This window comes from Erpetoichthys calabaricus, chromosome 2 (assembly GCF_900747795.2).
Source record: "Erpetoichthys calabaricus chromosome 2, fErpCal1.3, whole genome shotgun sequence".
In the NCBI taxonomy this organism is placed as follows: Eukaryota; Metazoa; Chordata; class Cladistia; order Polypteriformes; family Polypteridae; genus Erpetoichthys; species Erpetoichthys calabaricus.
The window spans coordinates 161,596,441-161,617,433 of record NC_041395.2 but is presented as its reverse complement, the minus strand read 5'-3'; the positions used below and the strand labels follow the sequence as shown (position 1 = coordinate 161,617,433).

General features: G+C 37.2%; 1 protein-coding gene across 2 annotated transcripts in view; it reads left to right on the top strand.

Annotated features, from left to right (window-relative positions):
• The window catches only part of fndc3ba (fibronectin type III domain containing 3Ba), a 532,014-nt gene that overhangs the window by 478,007 nt on the left and 33,014 nt on the right, over positions 1-20,993 (top strand). For both annotated transcript variants that reach the window (XM_028794708.2, XM_051923036.1), the window contains exon 22: positions 1,063-1,343. In XM_028794708.2, the coding sequence (XP_028650541.2) occupies positions 1,063-1,343 (281 nt within the window). The remainder of the gene's footprint in view (positions 1-1,062; positions 1,344-20,993) is intronic.

Sequence of the window (20,993 nt, the reverse complement as noted above, 5' to 3'; positions counted from 1 at the left end):
GAAATAAGTACCTGTTTGTTTGACTCCTTAAAGGCTGTTTCTTTGTTTGCCATTAAAACAAAAATAACAAGCTTGTCACCATTACAGGCAACAATTTCAAGGAAATTGAAGCATGACAGTCAGAACCAAGGAAAATAATGGCTCATGCCATTAATGTATCACTCAAAAATATTTCATTTAATCTCCTTTGACATTAGTTTATACTCCTTCTTATGTTTTATGTAAGTTCAGTAACAATTATCAAGCTTATTCTTTTTGACAATTGCTTGTGTTTTCGCCCTCGAATCAAGTTAGTTAGAAGGAAGAAGGGTGAAATAAAGGAGTAAGTGGTCGCTAACAATCTGTCCACACTGTTGTTTACAGGCCCTCAAGGATTATCGCCATCTGTTGCCATGCCCCAACTTTCTGATACCGTTTTTAAAAGATTAGCTCACAAACCTATACACACTGAAACTGTAATTCGTCTTAATTTATAATAATGTCACTCCCTCTTGCAGAGATGGTTACATTTCAGATGCTAGGTGAAGTTTTAATTCTTGAATTGAACAGAAGTTATGTAATCTTCCTGTTTATTTAAAACATGGAAACTCAAGAGTTCTTCCTCCAAGGAAAGCTAAGTGAAAATATAATATAAGGTTCTAGAATGTAGAAAAAGGTTACTGAATCAATTTATGTGTTCTTCCTTGAATTATTTCAAAGCAGTCATGTGTACGGGTCTAAAAGTACATTCTCAATTTATAATTTTCTGAAGAGAAGTGACAGTAATTTTATTTCAGCTATGAGATTTACATTCAAATTACATCAATTCAAAAAATCTTTAAACTAAGCTATTATGTAACGTTTTAGAATTTCAGCTTTGTGTTGGATTTTTTTTCTTGTTATCTATATGTAAAACTGTGCATGGATATATTTTGGCTGTTTCATTTTGTCTGTTTTTTGAATGCATAAAAATAATGTGGGTCCACTTGTCTTTCTCTTTTAAGGCAGACTGCTCAATACTAAAGCCCAATGAAAATGTACTTAACACTTGTGCTTTGTGTTTTGTTTTTTTGTAAATTGCAGGCAGCTAACCAAGCAGGTGTTGGGCCCTACAGTGAAATTGTAAGCTGCTGTACGCCTGCCTCAGTTCCTGGTATGGTGCCTGTGCTATTTGTTGTAGAGGATTATCATTCGGATGCGATTCTTTTCTCCCCTTCAACGTGCCTTGCATTAAAATGGGAAGAGCCTTGCCCTAACGGCTCAGAAATCACATCTTATGTCATTGAACTTGGTGACTGTCAAATTACAGTTGAAAATGTGACGAACTATGTAATTGAGGGTCTACAGCCAGACCAAGAATACAGGTAGGCACCTGCTGCTAGTTTGCTCTTCATACTGATGTGTCGTGTGTTACCTGTGACTTATCAGAGTGTGAACTGTCAACTGCTTCATTGTTTTGTGAGCAGACCTGTTCTGTGCCTCATTTCAGTGAGTCCTTACAAGAAACAGAAGACCAAAAAGTAAAACAAAATTGTAAAACCATTCAAGCAAAGAGTTAAAAATGAAATTTCAACTTTTTCTGCTAAAGATATTTGTAGAGTTTAGGACATGAACACCAGAATCCATAAAGCCTACGAAAAAAGTAAATAAATATAGGTAAGCAACATTCAATGTGGCTTTTATAAAAGTAATATATAAATGTTTTTCATATAAAGACCATCACAAAATATAACCACAAACAGAACTTTCCATGATACCTTGGCGAGCTCTGTAAGCCCTACTGTTTCATTGAATGTCACTTGTGGGGCAGACTGACTGGCAGGATGACAACTGACCTCTTGCTGCATCCAAACGTTGCTATTTTTCGCCTTTTCTCCTGGTGCAGCTGCGTTGTTCTTATGCACGACTGGGCGTTTCTTGCAGGGAGGGCTTCTGTTCTCCTTCTCCAATGTAGAACCATCATCCTCATCTGAGTTCACCTGTGTTATAGCCCGTCTTTATTTGAAAACAGCAGTGTCAGATCAGGGGGAGTGTGAACGTGACTGAGAGAATAAGACTGATTAAAAAAAACAAAAAATGCCAACCTTTACAAGTACCATAAATGTAGAGACTCAAATCAAATGTGTGTTTTTATTGTATAATAGTAACAATAAGAGCAGCTCACTACTCAAAACGTTGATTCTGGGAAGTGGCCGGAATCGAACCTGTAACCTCTTGATTATGAGTTAACAGTTCTTACCATTGCACCACCCAAGCGGTTGTATCAGTTAAATTCTTGAATAAAAGCACACTTATTTTGTTATACATGTAGTTTTTGTGAAAGTGTTTATTTGACATTTGGACTTCAGTGTTCACACATTATACACTTCATATCAAAATTTTGTTGTTAGTACTATAACATTTCTTTCATTTCTCGCATTTCCTTTCATCCTACATTTACATAGAACACACATGAAATGCATGTGTTCCAAATCATGATATATTATTTACTCTATACAATTCCAGGCACTTCTCACCCAGATAAACAGACTTGAGCTGAGAGAATTTTTTGCCCGTGTTGCGAGCTCCAGCGGTGGGGGAGGATGGGATAACAGGCTGCTTGCTGCTTGTGCTGATCAACACATTTACAAAACAAAACATGCTAATGGAGAAGTGCAAAGGAATTTAAGGTGGCCTGGAATTACGAGTTTTTTTGTAGGCTTCAGGGATTCTAGTGTTAAAGCCATTCACTAAGTGTCATTCATCTACTTTTGACTTTGTTGTTATTGGAACACACTCAACTATCATTGTTTTTTTTTATCTCTAAATATTCTCTGTCATTGTCAATTATTTAGTATTTAAGTAACCATAAACCCTCAAACCATGGAAAATGAAGACTCGGTAATACTGAAATCCCCAAGCTTAGGTTCACCACTACAGACTCTTTATTATATAACCATTTACACTGCTTCCCAGACACTTCTAAAATAAAGTTAAAAATGTAAAACCTCTGTGTTATTCTGGGGACTGTTGGTTTTCATAGTAAATACTATCTTATTTAGGTGAAAATTGTTTTTGGAAATAGCCTTCTTGCCTTATTAGATGACGTATTGATTGATTCTGCATTCCACTCAGAATTTTAAATTGTCCAGGAAGTTTTGTTCAATTAACAAGCCCACATTATCCAGTTTAGAGTCATTAGGAAGCAAGAGTAAATCCTGGCAGCATGGAGTAAGAGGCAGAAATGAACCCTTTATAGGACATCAGTCCATCGCAAATCACTTACCCTCACGCTAATGGTGGAATGGGAACCCAGGATCATCGAGCTATGATAGATCAGCTAATCACTGCTCCAATGTTCCGCTGACAGAGCAATTTTCTTTTTATTTTACTTTACTGAAGGGCATTTTGAGCATTTTCATTGTAATTGGATTTGAAGGGCTTATGGAGAGTAATGTTCCAGTATTTGACACACAATGGAAGAGAGTGCATGATCAACTCTTAAGCTGCAAAGTTCATGTCACTGAGTCTGTGTTTTTTTACTCTAAACTCTTTATGCATTTGGTAAAGTTGTTTTTTTTTTGTTTTGTTTTATTTCTAAACATGCTACAATAATTGACAAAAAAAATTATTTGATATAACTACAAGAGTGATTGCTTACCATGAGAGTGTCAAAATTTACTAATAAGGAATTCTGAACTGAATATGAAACATACCTGCGTATGCTGTATTTGAGTACAACAGCAAGAGAAAGAGATGACAGGATCATAGGCCATAAAAACGAGTCCATATGTGCCACACCAGGCGGCACTTATCATCACTGCAGAGATTTCAGCTATACTTAGAAGGGCAGTCATGGGAGGTTCAACCAAAATTCAACCAGTTTTATTGGGTATTTAGTCTTTCTTAAACATTAATTACTGTTTACACTATGTACACTTTTACAGTGTACATCAAGATCTGTATTTTCTGAAATCACTTTACCAAACCATTTCATCAAAAACGTTCAGGTCTGTTGTATAGAAAAAAACACCGTTTTATTTTTTAAAATGTCATCTTCTTGATAATAAGTACATTGTACTTGATCCCTGTAAACACTAGGAGGTTTTCACATGGCTTCAGACATGCTAAGGGTGTGTGTTTATTAGACACCTGCCAGCTTACCCCACCAAGAGAAGAAGAGCTACTTGTACCTACAAGTGTCTGCACATAGGAGCAAAAGACTGAGTGACAGTTCATTAAGAAGAAAGAAAATAAGTCATCTTGTAAATATTTATACTGGGTAATAGAGCTGTTGTTCAGGTCTTCAGAAATTCTTCCAGGGGTCACAATGCCTTATTGCTTTCTTTCTGTTACAAAGAGCTGTTTGTGGTGTTTTCTTGATTTACACCACATATATCTCCTGCCTGGGTTACGCTTTTTCTCCAGATGTCTTTCCGCTGTTCTAAACTCAATTATTCCACACAGCTGTAAACATTTAAATTAATCTTTGCAATAGTGGGAGTTGAGCGTGGGATATAATTGGTCATTTAACCGTGTTCTGAACAGATCAGCCTGTCAGGTTGTCCTAATGATTATTTTTGTGTTTAACTCTTTTTTTTTAAAGATAAGCTTTTATGAATGCTGAGAAAGAAATATGACTCAGTTGTTACACATTGCTGCTTCCACCTTAAAAATAAATCCCTTTAATGCAAATTTGTTTAGTCCTTGAAACCAAGTGGCAGTTGAGAAACCAGCTAATTAATGAATTGAAAGATGAACAAGTGCACCTGAATACTTAGTGTGGGTGCCAGGAAAGCAGCTGGGATCTGCATGTTCAGGTGTCACCATCCTCCATTCAGAGTCCTTGTGACAGACAATGAAGAGACTTTTTAAGTGAATGAATGTGTCTTTTCTGACTTAACTTTTTGATGGAGAAAAGCAAACAGACATTTGAGTTTAAATTAAAAGCAAACACTCTGGGTGGAAAAAGGGAACAAAATAGGATCAGTGGTATTAAAATATTTCCTTTGCACCCCCACTCTTTCAATAAACCATTACAGACCTGTTTTATTACAATTACTGTTTTGCTGGCAACAGATTGCTGCTTTACTCCCTTTTCTGGCCCCAAATAATTAATCACTGCCTTCAGTAATTTCAGAAGTAGTTTGTATTTTGCAGAAGCTCCACTGAAAAAAATGACACAATAGGCCCAACCATAACTGCAAGGCCATACTTAGAAATAGGAGAAACAGAAGAAGCTTTGATAATAGGATCTACTTATTAAACTTAAACCAGGGCTGGGACAGACTACCTTTAAAGTTTAAAATTTAGGTTCTGTTATTAAAGCTTCTTCTATTTTTCCTACTTCTTGTGCGGATGCTGTTTAAACACAGACTCGGAACAGCAACTCACATACAGGACAATCAAGTAAAAGCACTTTGAACGGAAGTTAAATCACCCAAGCCTACAGCTGTTAATATGACTGTTTTTTTTGGACCACTTCAGACTGCTTTTTGTTTGTGTTTTAATTCTAAGGATTATTGAATTAATCATATAATACAATACAAATTATTTTTGTATATCCCAAAATCACACAAGAAGAGCCTCAATGGGCTTTAACAGGCCCTGCTTTTTAACAGCCCCACAGCCTTGACTCTCTAAGGGCCGGTTTATACTTGATGCTCAGAATGCGTATGTGCACACATCGTAATATTTTTAATAAATGTCTTCATGGTTGAATGACATAGTCTGATTCCTACTCCAGTGCTAGAAAAAAGAAGGCTGTGCAAGTTTTGCTTGTCTCTTCTCTCTTTTTCCATTTTTTCATGAATGCTTGTAATGTAAAACTGTGTGTGTGGACATGGGACAGCTATGATCTGAACATGCATATAACATTTTTACATATTGCCTCTGGGCACCACAGATGTTTCCCATTCACCTGCATATTGAAATAAAAATGTAACAATCAAGCAGTTATGAATTAATAAGAGCTGATGGAACGACAATACATGTGAAGAAAGTTATAGAGAAGGCATAGCACTGGATTTAGGGTTTCTTTTACTTTTTACTGACAAAAATAGTGAAAAATCCATACAATGCATGAAAATAGCAAACATGTGTCATATATATTATTAAGCTTATTTTACACCAAGTGTGAAAGCCATTGTGTGTGTCACTGTTATAGGGTCATTATATAGTCATAATTGTCATATGTGCACGTGCTAATCAACATACAGCATATCAACACTCCCTCGAACCGTGTTAATAAGTATGGTTACCTTACCTTGAAACTTCTGCCTTCTTTAAGCTGAAAAATCTTAGAAAACAATTTCTATGCAATAATTGTTAATCTTACATTCTCTTTTGAACAATCTTTTAAATATATTAACAGTGATAGTGCAAATTAAATGTATGTCTTCCACATTAATATTATTGATGCCTCTACAGTTTGACAGGTCCAAAGCAGGAGCAGAAGTAGAAGGACATTTCCTGACGTTCTACCTTTGGCTTGCTGCCCTTTGTGCTTATTTGTTATTCACTCACAACCCAATAAAAAGGCTTTGTAAATTTACTATTAGATCTTAAATTGCTAGTAAAAATAGAAAGCCCTGCAGCAGTCGTAAATTTGTTAAGGTAATTAAACAAGTGTCCTGCTTTTGTGTTTGATTTTCTAAAAACATCTAAATTTGGAAAAGGCAGAACATCTCTAGCACATTTCACTGGAGACTTTCTGCAACAAGAACAAAAAAATGTGTGTCTTAGCTTATAAAATTGCAATGGCTTCCATTATTGTGAAAGTTTTATTTATTATTTATACTTGAGCTATCCCATTTTCTAAATACCTTGTATGCAAATTACTACTGTGCATCTCAGTGCTTTCACAGAGAAAATAACATTTTAAGTAATAATTCCCAGAAGAGTGAAACTATTTCAACAAATTGCATCTCCTTAGCAAACTTTGTTAAATAACATGATTCATTTTAAATTTTAATATATATCAAATAAGTACTCTGTGGTTACATTAACTTAGTTTTCTTTAATTTATTATAGGCTTAATGTTTTTTGTTTTTTTTAGCTCCTTTTTTTTTATTTAGGTTTTAAATCATTGAGAATTCATTCTTGCTTTCAGGTTTTACTCTTGGTATTTGAACTTGCTGAAAAATTTTTTGTTATAGAAATAGCAGAATGCCAGTTCATTTTCTTGAACCCATTGCCATAACGCAGCAGCCTTGTGAAATCATCAGCATGAGACTTTTTAAACTGGCATCATGCTCAGAATTATCATCTAAGCCAGCTAATATATTCTGTAAACTCTTTTTGCAAGTGTCAGTGTTCAAATGTATTGTCTCTGAACTTCTGACTGATTTTTGTTCTGTTATTTGGTTTTGACGAATGTAAAACCCATGTTGAACTCTCGCATTGTTTTTTTGCCCTTTTTTCCACCTCCTGCTCCACTGTGCTTTCCAGCTGCCAGCCAAATTACACTCTGTGGCATTACATCTTTCTGGTGTGTTGTCTGCAATTTTGTTTCCTGTCTCTCTGCAGTGGAAACTTAAGCCAAAGTCACATTACACCTGTTTTATTTACAGGAGATGTCAGATGTGTGGATTGAAGTTATTGATCTTCTTACCAGAGCATGTCAATTTACACGACTAAAAATCACTGCGTATGTCAAATTTTGCAGCTGTGTAGCAACTTTCCAACACTTCACATGTCCAAAGAACCATCTGAGAGAACCGGCTTTGTACAAAATGTTAACAGAAACAGCAAGTTCAGCCATGATCTTTGCCCTTTTCCTTTTGTTCTGGTCTGTCATAGTACGTAAAACATGAGACATCAGACAGACTGGCCTCTCTTCTGTTTTCAATGTCCAAACCATCAGAGTTAATTATTCCTCATTGTAGTTGTGGGTGAGCACTTATTGGTTATCAGCTCTCATGCACACAGAGTCTTACCCTATGATTAAGGTCAAACCTGTTTAATATTGTCAGAATGAGTTGTGGACTAGTTGGAGTGAGTGGTGAAGTATGTCAGACTACATGACTGAAGGTTACAGATCTGTGAATGAAGGGTGCAACTGAAAATCGCAAGAGAAGTTGTGTAATGTGACATGGCCTTTAAGGGTAAAAAATCTTGATCAAAACAAGAATGATGTCATAGACATTTGTAGTTTTATCAAGTGTTTTTTTTTCTTTTTATTTTGTAAACTGAAAACATCTGAAATCTAAATAATGCATACAGTATGTAATATTGATGCTAAACATCTAAAATCCACATATGGTTATGGATCATTTGTATACATTTTTAAAAACAGTTAATTTCCACAAGTCTTAATTCAAAAGTTTTCTTAGTAGCTGACGACTATAAAGTTTGAACCGTTAATATTTTAGTATAATGTTTGGACTGGAGGAATTCATATTCAAAAAATAACTTTTTCCCTTGATGCATAATTCCTGTATACATTCATAACAGTATAGTTAAGAGTTAGATAAACTGAGTTTGCTCAGGGCGGTGAGTTTACTACTTACTTAATTTTTGTAGGACACCGTCATTTGCTGGAAATGTCCCTCAGTCTAGAGACGTCCCTGCTACTGAGTAACAATGGGGTTTGTGCATGTTTGACCGTAACAATTACTTTTGCTGCATTACCACATTCAGGTTTAGTGCCTTCGGCTCCTCTACAGATTGTTTAAGTGTTGCTGCAAACTAAGAGATTTACAATTTTAGATTTCCAATTTGACTGCCACATGTAGAGTAAGTCTTTGAAGTGCCAGGTCACTCATTTTAAATGGTCTGAACATGTTCTGAAGATGGATATAAATTTGTTTTTTTTTATCTTTCTGTTATAAACAGTTATGCCTTGGATATTTATAATACTGTTTTGCTGTGTTAGTCTCTGGTCATCATTTTTTTCTAAATATAGATGACAAATAATGAATACTTATTTGTTCTGTTTAGTAATTGCACTCATCCCACCATCCATTTTCTGCATCTGCTTCTGCTATTACACAAAGCTTTTTCTGACAGCATTGAGCATTAACATTGTCAATTCATTATGGAGTAGTGCAGGAATTGTCTTGTTTTTTGTTTTGTTTTGTTTTTTACCCTAACAACTGTGTTTGTCTTCTCCAGCATGCTGCTCCATCAAGTGTACTCTGATTACACATTTCAAAAGGTTCTATTCTATTATTTTTCATTGAACACCTGCCTGACATTGAAAAGTGGTAATTTTAAGAAATGAAGAGCATCATGAGAGCACAGTTGATTCCTTTTTGTTTTTGTTTAAAGCAACTATATATTCACTAAAACATGATTGACATGTATAACATTTAATTTTGTACATTAGGGTCAATCACAAATTATACCAACAAAAACAAGTGGACATTTATTTAGTTACTCTTTCCTAGTAAATGCTTCTGTCCATTCAAATGGAAAATATGAACTTGATTCGTGAACTGGACTTGTCTTTAAGTCAGGTCACTTTTGATTGAAAGGTAAACATACATTGATTTATCCATTTCTCTTCCCTATAAATTTAATTCATAGAGGAGGAATTAAATGGACTGACTGAAGCTGTAGTAGATTGGAGGCCAGTCAATGCTGGGGCCCCACACTAATGCATCCACTCACACTGGGGCAATTTAGCAACACCAGCTGAACGTGCAGGAAATCTTTAGATAATAAGATCAAACTAGAAACTTGACAGGCATATAGCCATCCATTTTCTGAGAATGCTTTTTACAGTGTCACATGTAAATCTACCAAACCCTGAACTGAATACCATTTCTTCGCTAACTGACATGTCTTTACAAAGTGCAAGTAGACCACAGTATACCCAAAAGAAAATCATCTTTGACATGAAAAGAGAACATGCAAACTCCACCCTGTCTGGAATTGGTCTGAAAATTCCACTCAGGCCCCTGGAGCTATGGGTCATCTTATCAAGCCACTGTGCCGCTGTATCCATCGTCAAACCTGCAAACGTTTCATGTTGAAAATCATCCCCATATACTTTGCAGCACCCTCTTTTCTGTTCCTAAGTGATACTTGTTTTATATAACCGGAAACAAAGACAGATTTAGTCATTTCCTCAAGGTCACATTGAAAGTTAGCATCTTGAATCTTCATTTCCATTTTCTCATCAGTATGACGTGCAGTGAGCATGCTACCAATTCAGTCTGAACATTATCACTTTAGCAGGTCTTTTGTGATCATTATAGTAAGTTTAATTCTTTGAAAAATTTTACTGAAAAAAAGCGGTCAAAAGCAAATCAAATAGATGTTTCATATCTGGCATTCTAAACTAGAACCTCTCTTTTTACAAAAGGCTTGGATAACTGATCTAATGTGGCTTGCCAATAGTAAGAAATAACTCTTAGCAAATCACTTTGTGAAGCAGAAATGAGACATATGGCACCATTATGTTTATCTCGGGCGTCAGTCTTAATATTGTCTGAACTAAAGCTGAGGTTGTCAAAGTAATTCAGAGATTTAATTTTCTGATACGCCTGAAAGGTGTTTATTCTAAACTCTTGTTTCACTGATCACTTTGGAGTTTCTTTGTATTCTTTGACTTCTTTTACTTGCATAAGAAGAAAGTTTTAAAGTAAAGTATGTTATGTCATGTATTCTTAGGACATATTTTGATAAACATTTTACAAAATGCCTACGTATGTTGGATTAAAAGGATAAACTAGTGGGCTGTCTTGTTGAATCCGTTCAAATGAGGATTACTAACATAATATGATCCCTCGTATTAGCAAAGCATAAAAGAGGGGTCATTATGAGACAGAAGTGCAATAAATAATTAAAACATAAGGATGATAGGCTGCAACAGACAACACTGCTGCCTCCTAGCGCCACTGTAGCAGGTTCAAATCCCAGCTCAATCTCCATCGGTGTGTAGTTTGTATTTTATTGAGCCAAGTAGGAATGTCACGAATGCTAGAATTTTAGTATTTGATACCAATACCAGTGAAATTTCATATTTGATACTTTTCAATATCACAGCAAAGGTTCAAATCTTATTCAACCACTTTTTATTCAAAGTACCACTTATTAAAGTTATCAATATTGTACATTTTTGGGTAATAGGATAGTAAAATATATGGATACTATCCATCCATCCATTATCCAACAAGCTATATCATAAGTACAGGGTCACAGGGGTCTGCTGGAGCAAATCCCAGCCAACACAGGGCGCAAGGCAGGAACAAACCCCGGGCAGGGTGCCAGCCCACTGCAGGGCACACACACACACAAAGAACACACTAGGGACAATTTAGAATCATCAATGCACTTAACCTGCATGTCTTTGGACTGTGGGAGGAAACCCACGCAGACACAGGGAGGACCTGGGAAGTGAACCCGGGTCTCCTAACTGCGAGGCAGCAGCGCTACCCTCTGCGCCACCGTGCCACCCATATGAATACTAATACATACTAATACATTTAGTACATTTCAGATACAACTGGTTCCATTTGTTTTGTTTTTGCAGTTGGAGTACAGACAGACGAAGTGCTGTGCTTATTGTCATCCAGTGTCAGTAGCAGGATTTGAGCAAGCAAACTCAGGGGTTGAAGTCCAAATCCTTAAACATTATCCCACACTGCCTGACAAAAACTATGCTGCATTGGCACAGCAGTAAAAGCAGCTTTAAAATACCAGTATACCCATCAAGAAGTTACCCAACTATCTTTTAACTAAACTAGTATGAGTATTTGTAAACATCAAAATGCAATGGTGGGCTTGAATTGTAATGTGTAATGGACATGGGGATCTCCCCAGTGTAACAACAATTGAGGAAAATTTTATAATCTTGAGGGAACTTCAGCATGAGGTTTATAAAGGACTAGCTACGTGTGGTCTTTGGGACAAAAAACAATGTGAAGACTCCCTAGAAGTTTTACTATATTTGTGAACTTGGAGAGGCGTCAGCTAATTTTTAAGAATTACCCAGTGCAGAGGATGTGGACCCTCCTGTGCTTGCTGCCCCTCTGGCTTTCATAAGGAGACACTGGCGATACCATATCTTAGCCGTATCGCTGGCATATGAATCCTATTAATCTTTGTCTCAAGAAAATACCTCCAGATAGACAATGTTTTTAGTAAAAACTTCAAGCCTTGCCCTCCGTTGCTGAGGTGTTTCATTTGCACATTGTTGAGCCACAACGTTTACTTCGTTTCGACGTTATGTCTCTTCATCGGTGTCCTTAGCACAATATTGTTGTTGCGCAGCAGTGTTTGCTGTAAACAGGACTTTCGTAGTGAGAAGTGAGATGCATGCATATGCCATCTAGTGCCTGTGATTGAGCGTGAGCAGAGCAGACGGCTTCATACACACACAGGTCTTTCGCTCATACAGGTGCTGGTCATAAAATTAGAATATCATGACAAAGTTGATTTATTTCAGTAATTCCATTCAAAAAGTGAAACTTGTATATTAGATTCATTCATTACACACAGACTGATGTATTTCAAATGTTTATTTCTTTTAATTTTGATGATTATAACTGACAACTAATGAAAGTCCCAAATTCGGTATCTCGGAAAATTAGAATATTGTGAAAAGGTTCAATATTGAAGACACCTGGTGCCATACTCTAATCAGCTAATTAACTCAAAACACCTGCTAAAGCCTTTAAATGGTCTCTCAGTCTAGTTCTGTAGGCTACACAATCATGGGGAAGACTGCTGACTTGACAGTTGGCCAAAAGACAACCATTGACACCTTGCACAAGGAGGGCAAAACACAAAAGGTCATTTCTAAAGAGGCTGGCTGTTCACAGAGCTCTGTGTCCAAGCACATTAATAGAGAGGCGAAGGGAAGGACAAGATGTGGTAGAAAAAAGTGTACAAGCAATAGGGATAACTGCACCCTGGAGAGGATTGTGAAACAAAACCCATTCAAAAATGTGGGGGAGATTCACAGAGTGGACTGCAGCTGGAGTCAGTGCTTCAAGAACCACCACGCACAGACGTATGCAAGACATGGGTTTCAGCTGTCGCATTCCTTGTGTCAAGCCACTCTTGAACAAGAGACAGCGTCAGAAGCGTCTTGCCTGGGCTAAAGACAAAAAGGACTGGACTGCTGCTGAGTGGTCCAAAGTTATGTTCTCTGATGAAAGTAAATTTTGCAATTCCTTTGGAAATCAAGGTCCCAGAGTCTGGAGGAAAAGAGGAGAGGCACAGAATCCACGTTGCGTGAGGTCCAGTGTAAAGTTTCCACAGTCAGTGATGGTTTGGGGTGCCGTGTCATCTGCTGGTGTTGGTCCATTGTGTTTTCTGAGGTCCAAGGTCAACACAGCCGTCTACCAGGAAGTTTTAGAGCACTTCATGCTTCCTGCTGCTGACGAACTTTATGGAGATGCAGATTTCATTTTCCAACAGGACCTGGCACCTGCACACAGTGACAAAGCTACCAGTACCTGGTTTAAGGACCATGGTATCCCTGTTCTTGATGGGCCAGCAAACTCTACCGACCTTAATCCCATAGAAAATCTATGGGGTATTGTGAAGAGGAAGATGCAATATGCCAGACCCAACAATTCAGAAGAGCTGAAGGCCACTATCAGAGCAACATGGGCTCTCATAACACCTGAGCAGTGCCACAGACTGATCGACTCCATGCCACGCCGCATTGCTGCAGTAATCCAGGCCAAAGGAGCCCTAACTAAATATTGAGTGCTGTACATGCTCATACTTTTCATGTTCATACCTTTCAGTTGGCCAACATTTCTAAAAATTCTTTTTTTGTATTGGTCTTAATTGATATTCTAATTTTCCGAGATACTGAATTTGGGACTTTCATTAGTTGTCAGTTATAATCATCAAAATTAAAAGAAATAAACATTTGAAATACATCAGTCTGTGTGTAATGAATGAATCTAATATACAAGTTTCACTTTTTGAATGGAATTACTGAAATAAATCAACTTTGTCATGATATTCTAATTTTATGACCAGCACCTATATATATCTAATGATATCAACATTGACCACTTAATTTATCTTATTATGTGCACATTATACATTTATTCTCTGACATTTTCTCACCAGTAACTAAGATATATTGCTTACTAAACATATAAATGCATATGTTATTATATTTGTACTGTTAAATTAGTGAATTCCAAGATAATTTCAGAAATTGCCATTTAAATCAACTCTTTAAAGCTGTTTTTGTAACAACATATTTTTGAAATCTACTTTGTCAGAGAATCCCTCTATTGGGTTTGTAAGGTTTTCTATTGTAACATTTATATTTGCCTCATTAGCTGGTTAAAACAAACTAAAGAGTAACAAATGAATCAAATTAATTCAGTTTTCAAATGTCACACAGTCCTGGAGCTTTCATTTTCCAACTCCGTCCCTCCTTTTTGTAAGAGATGTCCAAAGTTTAACTTCCTGCATGAAATAAATCTTGTGAACTTTAATTCATTATTTCAGAACTCATGTAAAAGCGCCTTTGTTGTGCTGTTTTCAAAGTATCTTATATGAGTGATCAGGCTTTGCTATTGCTTAGTCGGTGTACACATCCAGACGTAGAATATTAACTGGACCTGTGGTTTAACTGGTGCGCTGCATTACACTCGTCAACATATGTGTCAAATACATGACATTTGTGCTTTGAATATCTTCGTCACATTTTGGAGACTATTTGAATGCACAATGTTTTTGCTCCAAAAACCAAACCAGTGTCACAAAGGGCATTCAAAGCTGGCTGCATGTGCTGCTGCCAAGCTTTGTTAATAGGTAACCCAACTGAATGACTGTGACCAAAGGATAGAAGATGACTGATACCTTAATATATTAAAGGTGTAGATTAGTAGTCCATAGTCCGTAGCAGTAAACAAACATCTCCTTTTCACATTGTACCACCCAGCCGACATGTAATATGTGATAGAAATGAACATTTTATAAATATGATTTCAAGTAAAGAGTAGTACGGATGTTTTGGCATTATGGGTTTTCCAGGTGGTATGAGCTTCCCACTACAACAGTGCAGTTTCTGTGATTAGCTCTGGGAATGCTCATATTAAATATTTCTCATGTCAGCTTTGCAGATGATAGATTATACGAGTGAAGCAGTGCACACTCAACATGTTTTAGTTCTAGTAAACATTTAAAATGTCACGGAATACTCTTCATCAATTTGCGGCTTTGTTTAACTTGACAGACTACATTAGCTGACCACTGTGATGAACTGTTGTGCAGGGAAGCCTTAAAAATGAAAAACAGCACAGGGGTGATTTCTTTCCTATTTAATATCTTCACTTCTTTTCCCTTTCCTTTTTTTTTTTGAGGAGTCAGCAGTCTTCTTTGGTTTGTATTGTTTTCTTAATGATTATTTTTTCTGTTTGGCCTCAGACTGAAAGTTGCTGTCTTAACTGTGACTCTCTTTTTTTTAAATGGCATGGCAGCCAGCATGTGGATACAAGTAAAAATTACTGATACTCCAAAGTATAATGTGTGGCCTTGTCTGTTAAATAAACAAGTGTCCTCTTGTTGAAAGATGTAATGTGGATGTATGCTCAAGTGTCCCCTGAGATAAACCTGCATCTCACCCAGGGTTTGTTCACGCGTTGCACCCAATACTGTTAGGATAGTCTCCAGACCTGGAATTTGATTAGGATAAAGGATAGTGAGATATTTAGGAAGAGCTAAGGGTGTCGCCTCTTAATAAGCAAACTGAAAATATGGAATGTGTTTGGTAAGGACAAAAATGTTCTGTAGTCTAATGTATGGGAGCTACTTCTCCAAAACATATTTACTAAAGAAAAGGATTATTCATCTCTCCTCTTGTGAAATGATGGCAAGAATAAAGAATTTACAAATTAAGAATAATTAACATTTCATCAAAGAATTCAGCTTTTCTACTACTGAGATTCAATGGTTTGTTCATCTCTTTAAGTTACTGTTTTATAGATGACAATGTTTTTGATTAAATTTTCCATCTTTATAGTTTTAACTAGGGAGTTTGCCCCCTGTTCGCTTTGCTCGCCAACCCACACACCAGAGCCTGCGCTAAGCGCCAGCCTCTTTGCGTCTCTGCCACTCGTGTTGTGAAGAGCGGGGCTGAACTCACTCCAAGGAGACTCAGTTGCTCTTCTGAAACCCCACTCTTATACAATGGGAAAGAAACAGTTTTTTTTTATTTACCTCCTCTTTGCTTGATCAGCTGCTGGCCTTCTGCTGCTGCCATGCAGTGTGATCTGCATCTTGCACGGCGCTTCAAACATTTAAAAGCCTGTACAGCAGCTGTCCTACTCTTTGTGATTTTATTTGCGGCCCCAGGCGTGGTTAAATCTTTTGGCATAAAGTCTCGTCTCAAGGAACGTAAGTTCTTGATTTTTTTAGTTTATAATTTAAAAATGAAATAAGAATCTGAAAATCTAACAATATCACATTAAAGTTCGATAAATTCTGAAAAGAACTATACCAAACATATATATGTAGGTTTTACAATAAGCCTGATTTAAAGTGTGACAAGAACGTGACATAAAAATGTCGCATAAAATCTTTGCACTTTTAGGCTTAGGATTTTATATAGAGAGAGTAGATTAGTGACATTTCAATAGTTAAGTTGTATTGCATAACATATGTATTTTGACTTGTTAAACAATTGTGTAATATTGCCTTGCACATCCCTGGCTAACAGGGTTAGAATCCAACACTAGGTGGAATTAGCGCCTGTTTTCATTGTTGCCTGTACATAATAGTGGTATGGAGAGATAGTAATAAAGAAATCGCACTATCAAAGCTTAATGTGCTTTTACAAACTGCTTTCCATTTAATACAGAATCTTCCACCTGCAATAGTTTTAAACATTAATCCTTAAATGCACTAAAGCTTTCTGTTGTTGTCTCCAGCATCCTCAGTTTAAGTGCTGAATTATTCATTGATGTTTAATTGCCTAGTTGTGCAGCTCTCTAACTTGCTCTTACCCACTTTCTGAAGTGACTGTCTCAGTGTTTCAATGAATGTTGATCACTCTAAAGAGATCAGTGCTTTCTTCTGCTATAATGACACCATAAGTACTTTTATGTATCAGAAATGGTAGTCAAATAAGAAGCCCTTTCTAAAAAGAGTCTTTCCTTTCTTGTGCTATTTTCCAATTGTGCCTCTTCACCCTTTTTTTAAGAATAAAAGCAGTTGTTACCATCCTTGGTAAGGCTGAATGTTTGGCTGTTGCCATATGGATCTAATATTGTGGGTTAAAGTCTTGTATGTGAAGTTTACACATTCTCCTTGGCTTTTCCTGGGTTTTTCGCCATAAGATGTGTATGGCAGGTTACTTTTCAGTTCTAAATTGATGGGTAGATGGGTCATCTGTGTGAGTGTAGGTACGTGTTGTGAACTTTTTCTTTGATGGACTGATGTTCTGCAAGTTCTTGCCTGATTCTGTATTTACAGGCTCTCGTGCCCCCTGTGATCATTAGGTGGGTTTGAGAATGTTAGGTTATAATGTAACAGATTCACCTTTAAGAAGAACACAAAACCAGGCACACACAAGATCCTGCTAGTTAATCCACAAGTGAAGGAGATGTTGTTATTATTAATTTAATTTAGTCTGATAATCATAACTTTTTGTTTTTTGTGTGGCCACTAGGCGGTGTACCAGCACCCAACACCCCAGACACAACTACACAAGGATAGTCCGGGGTTCAAGCAGAGGTTATTTTTATTGGCAAACAGTACATCAGTGCTACACAATTCGATCCTCTCCAATCTTTTTCCTTTCTTTTCTTTTCTTCTTCACTCTTCTCAGACAAGTGTTGCCGAGCTCCCCTCCCAACTTTGACTCCCCAAGTCAAGTGGGGGGCTCTCTTTTAAAGTCTGACCTGAGAATGCTTCTGGGACACAATCTATTGAGCCCTGGGAAGCACTTCCAGATCAGCAAGGACACAGCGGTCCTTTTGCCATCAATATCTGATAGCTACCCATAGCAGCCCCCACATAGCCCAACAGTACAACCCTATGGGACCAGAACTCCCATGCTGCCCTGCCAGGATCCATACTGAGGTTCACTGGATGGGACACTGCCATCCAAACTATGGTGGAATGCCCTGCCTATAACAGGCAGCCACCCACTCTCCTGTCTTTCCAGACTCCCATGCCATTCCAGCTCCCTCACTAAACCTTCCTTTATCAAGAAGGGAGCAGGGTCCATCCTGACTGGTATGCCGATCCATCACTCACAGTAGGAATTGTTCAGAATTAGAAGCAAACCCAATTGTCTGTTTTGACCTTGTGGTCTGAATTATAGCTCTTTGGCAATTAAAGCTTGCTACAGTATTAGCAAAATAATAATATATGCAAGGGTTAAGTATGTAAAGAAATTTTTAAAAGAAAGCATTCATACAGAGTTTTTATTAAACAATATGTATGTATTGGCAATTGGTAGAATATTAATTGTACTTTTTCTATTGCATTCTCTGCATGGTTGACTGCGTTCCAGGTTGATCTAAAATGATTTTTGGACTGCCATGTATGTAAAGCATGCTGGTCCTTTGATTTTTTTTAAACCTGTAATATTTTGTATGCTAGCAAATGGTTAGGTTTATATATGAGAAAGAATGAACAGAGGTTTGGTTGGATATTGTTCAGTAGTTAAGTCAAGGTAAAGATTATTATTCAGTAACGTGAAATTAATTTGTTCATGTGTGCTATGTAGATAAATGATAAAAGTAAAATTAGATAAAGATAGGAAACAAAAAAAAATCTCTTACTACTTACAAACAGCATGAACTTTAAAATGTGAAGCTGCAGTTGTGCTAAAATAAACCTGTTTACTAAAAAAAAAGATACCAATATTAAAAATCAGTTTTACTTATCCTACAGCTATTCTAGTTATTTTTGAGAATGCTGCAAAATGAATTTAATTAAGTTTATTGTTGTATAGTGCTCAAAGCTAGAGGTTGGCTCAGGATACTTTGCAGATATTTCTTTAATCTACTGTAAGCCCAATTAGTCAGAAACTGTTTACCAGTTTTGTAAGAGCTGCCACATCAACAGAAGATAAATAAAAAAGTAAAAAAAAAAAAAGGTTGGATCATAAGTAAATTGTTTTTCTCTGTGTATATTAAGAAGCGCCATATACAGCAGTATAGTTTACGTGTATGTGTGTGTGTTTCAGTTACAAGATAAGTGTGAAAAAAAAGAGCTATAACTTAAGGGAGCTTGCCAACTGAATAATCTTAGGCATGATGTGCAATACAAAGAACACGAAAAAGCAGATTGTTTTCAGTCTTACAGTAGCAGCCTCATAATAGATACAGTATACAATTCATGTTAATACTGTAATGATGTAGTTAGATATTAATTCATCCAATTTTTGTAGTAGAAGTTAAACATCTTTCAAAAGGCTTTATTTTAAGCACATTTTTATTTTATCTTTAGTTTTAACAGTGTGTTCATAACAAATCTTCTTCTTTCGGCTGCTCCTGTTAGGGGTTGCCACAGCGGATCGTCTCTTTCCATATCTTCCTGCCATCTACATCTTTCTCTGTCACACCCATCACCTGCATGTCCTCTCTCACCACATCCATAAACCATCTCTTAGGCCTTCCTCTTTTTCTCTTGCTCGACAGCTCCACCCTTAGCATCCTTTTCCCAATATACTCAGCATCTCTCCTCTGCACATGTCCAAACCAATGCAATCTCGCCTCTCTGACTTTGTCTTTCACCCGTCCAACTTGAGCAGACCCTCTAATGTAGTCGTTTCTAATCCTATCCATCCTCGTCACACCCAGTGCAAATCTTAGCATCTTTAACTCTGCTACCTCCAGCTCTGTCTCCTGCTTTCTGGTCAGTGCCATCATCTCCAGCCCATATAACATAGCTGGTCTCACTACCGTCTTGTAGATCTTCCCTTTCACTCTTGCTGATACCTTTTTTTCACAAATTATACCTGACACTTTTCTCCATCCATTCCACCCTGCCTGCACTCTTTTTTTCACCTCTCTTCTACAATCCCTGTTACTCTGTACTGTTGATCCCAAGTGTTTAAACTCTATTCCCTGCCACCTCACCATTCCACTCACCTCCCTCTCATTTACACACATGTATTTTGTCTTGTTCCTTCTGACCTTCATTCCTCTCTCTAAAACATATTTCCACCGCTCCAGGATCTCCTCAACCTGCTCCCTACTCTCACTATATATCACAATGTCATCAGCAAACATCATAGTCCACAAGGACTCGTGTCTAATCTCATCTTTCAACCTGTCCATCACCATTGCAAATAAAAAAGGGCTTAGAGCCAATCCCTGATGTAATCCCACCTCCACATTGAATGCATCCGTCACTCCCACTGCAATCCTCACCACTGTCACACTTCCCTTGTACATATCCTGTACAACTCTTACATACTTCTCTGCCTCCTCACGACTTCCTCATACAATACCACAACTCCTCTTGAGGCACCCTGTCATATGCTTTCTCCTGGTCCACAAAGACAAAATGCAACTCCTTCTGGCCTTCTCTATACTTCTCCATCAACACCCTCACAGCAGACATTGCATCTGTGGTGCTCCTCAACCCCCTCTTAACCTAGCTTCCACTACTCTTTCCCTTAACTTCATGTTGTGGCACATCAGTTTTATCCCCCTGTAGTTACTGCAGCTCTGCACATCCCCCTTATTCTTAAAAATCTGTACCAGTACACTTCTTCTCCACTGTTCAGTCATCCTCTCAATTTTCAAGATTCCATTAAACAATCTGGTTAAAAACTCCACTGTCATCTCTCCTAAACACCTCCATGCTTCCACAGGTATGTCATCTGGACCAACGGCTTTTCCATTCATAGGAGTTCTTACTTCCTGTTTGCTAATTCGTTGCACTTCCTGATTCACTATCTCCACATTATCCAACCTTCTCTCTCTCTCTCTCTCTCATTCTCTTCATTCATCAGCCTCTCAAAGTACTCTTTCCATCTGCTCAACACACCCTCATCGCTTGTGAGTATGTTTCCATCTTTAAGTATGTTCATAACAAATAAGAACTATATATTTGCATTTGTGAACTTCATGGGCTCAAAATATCAACAGGAT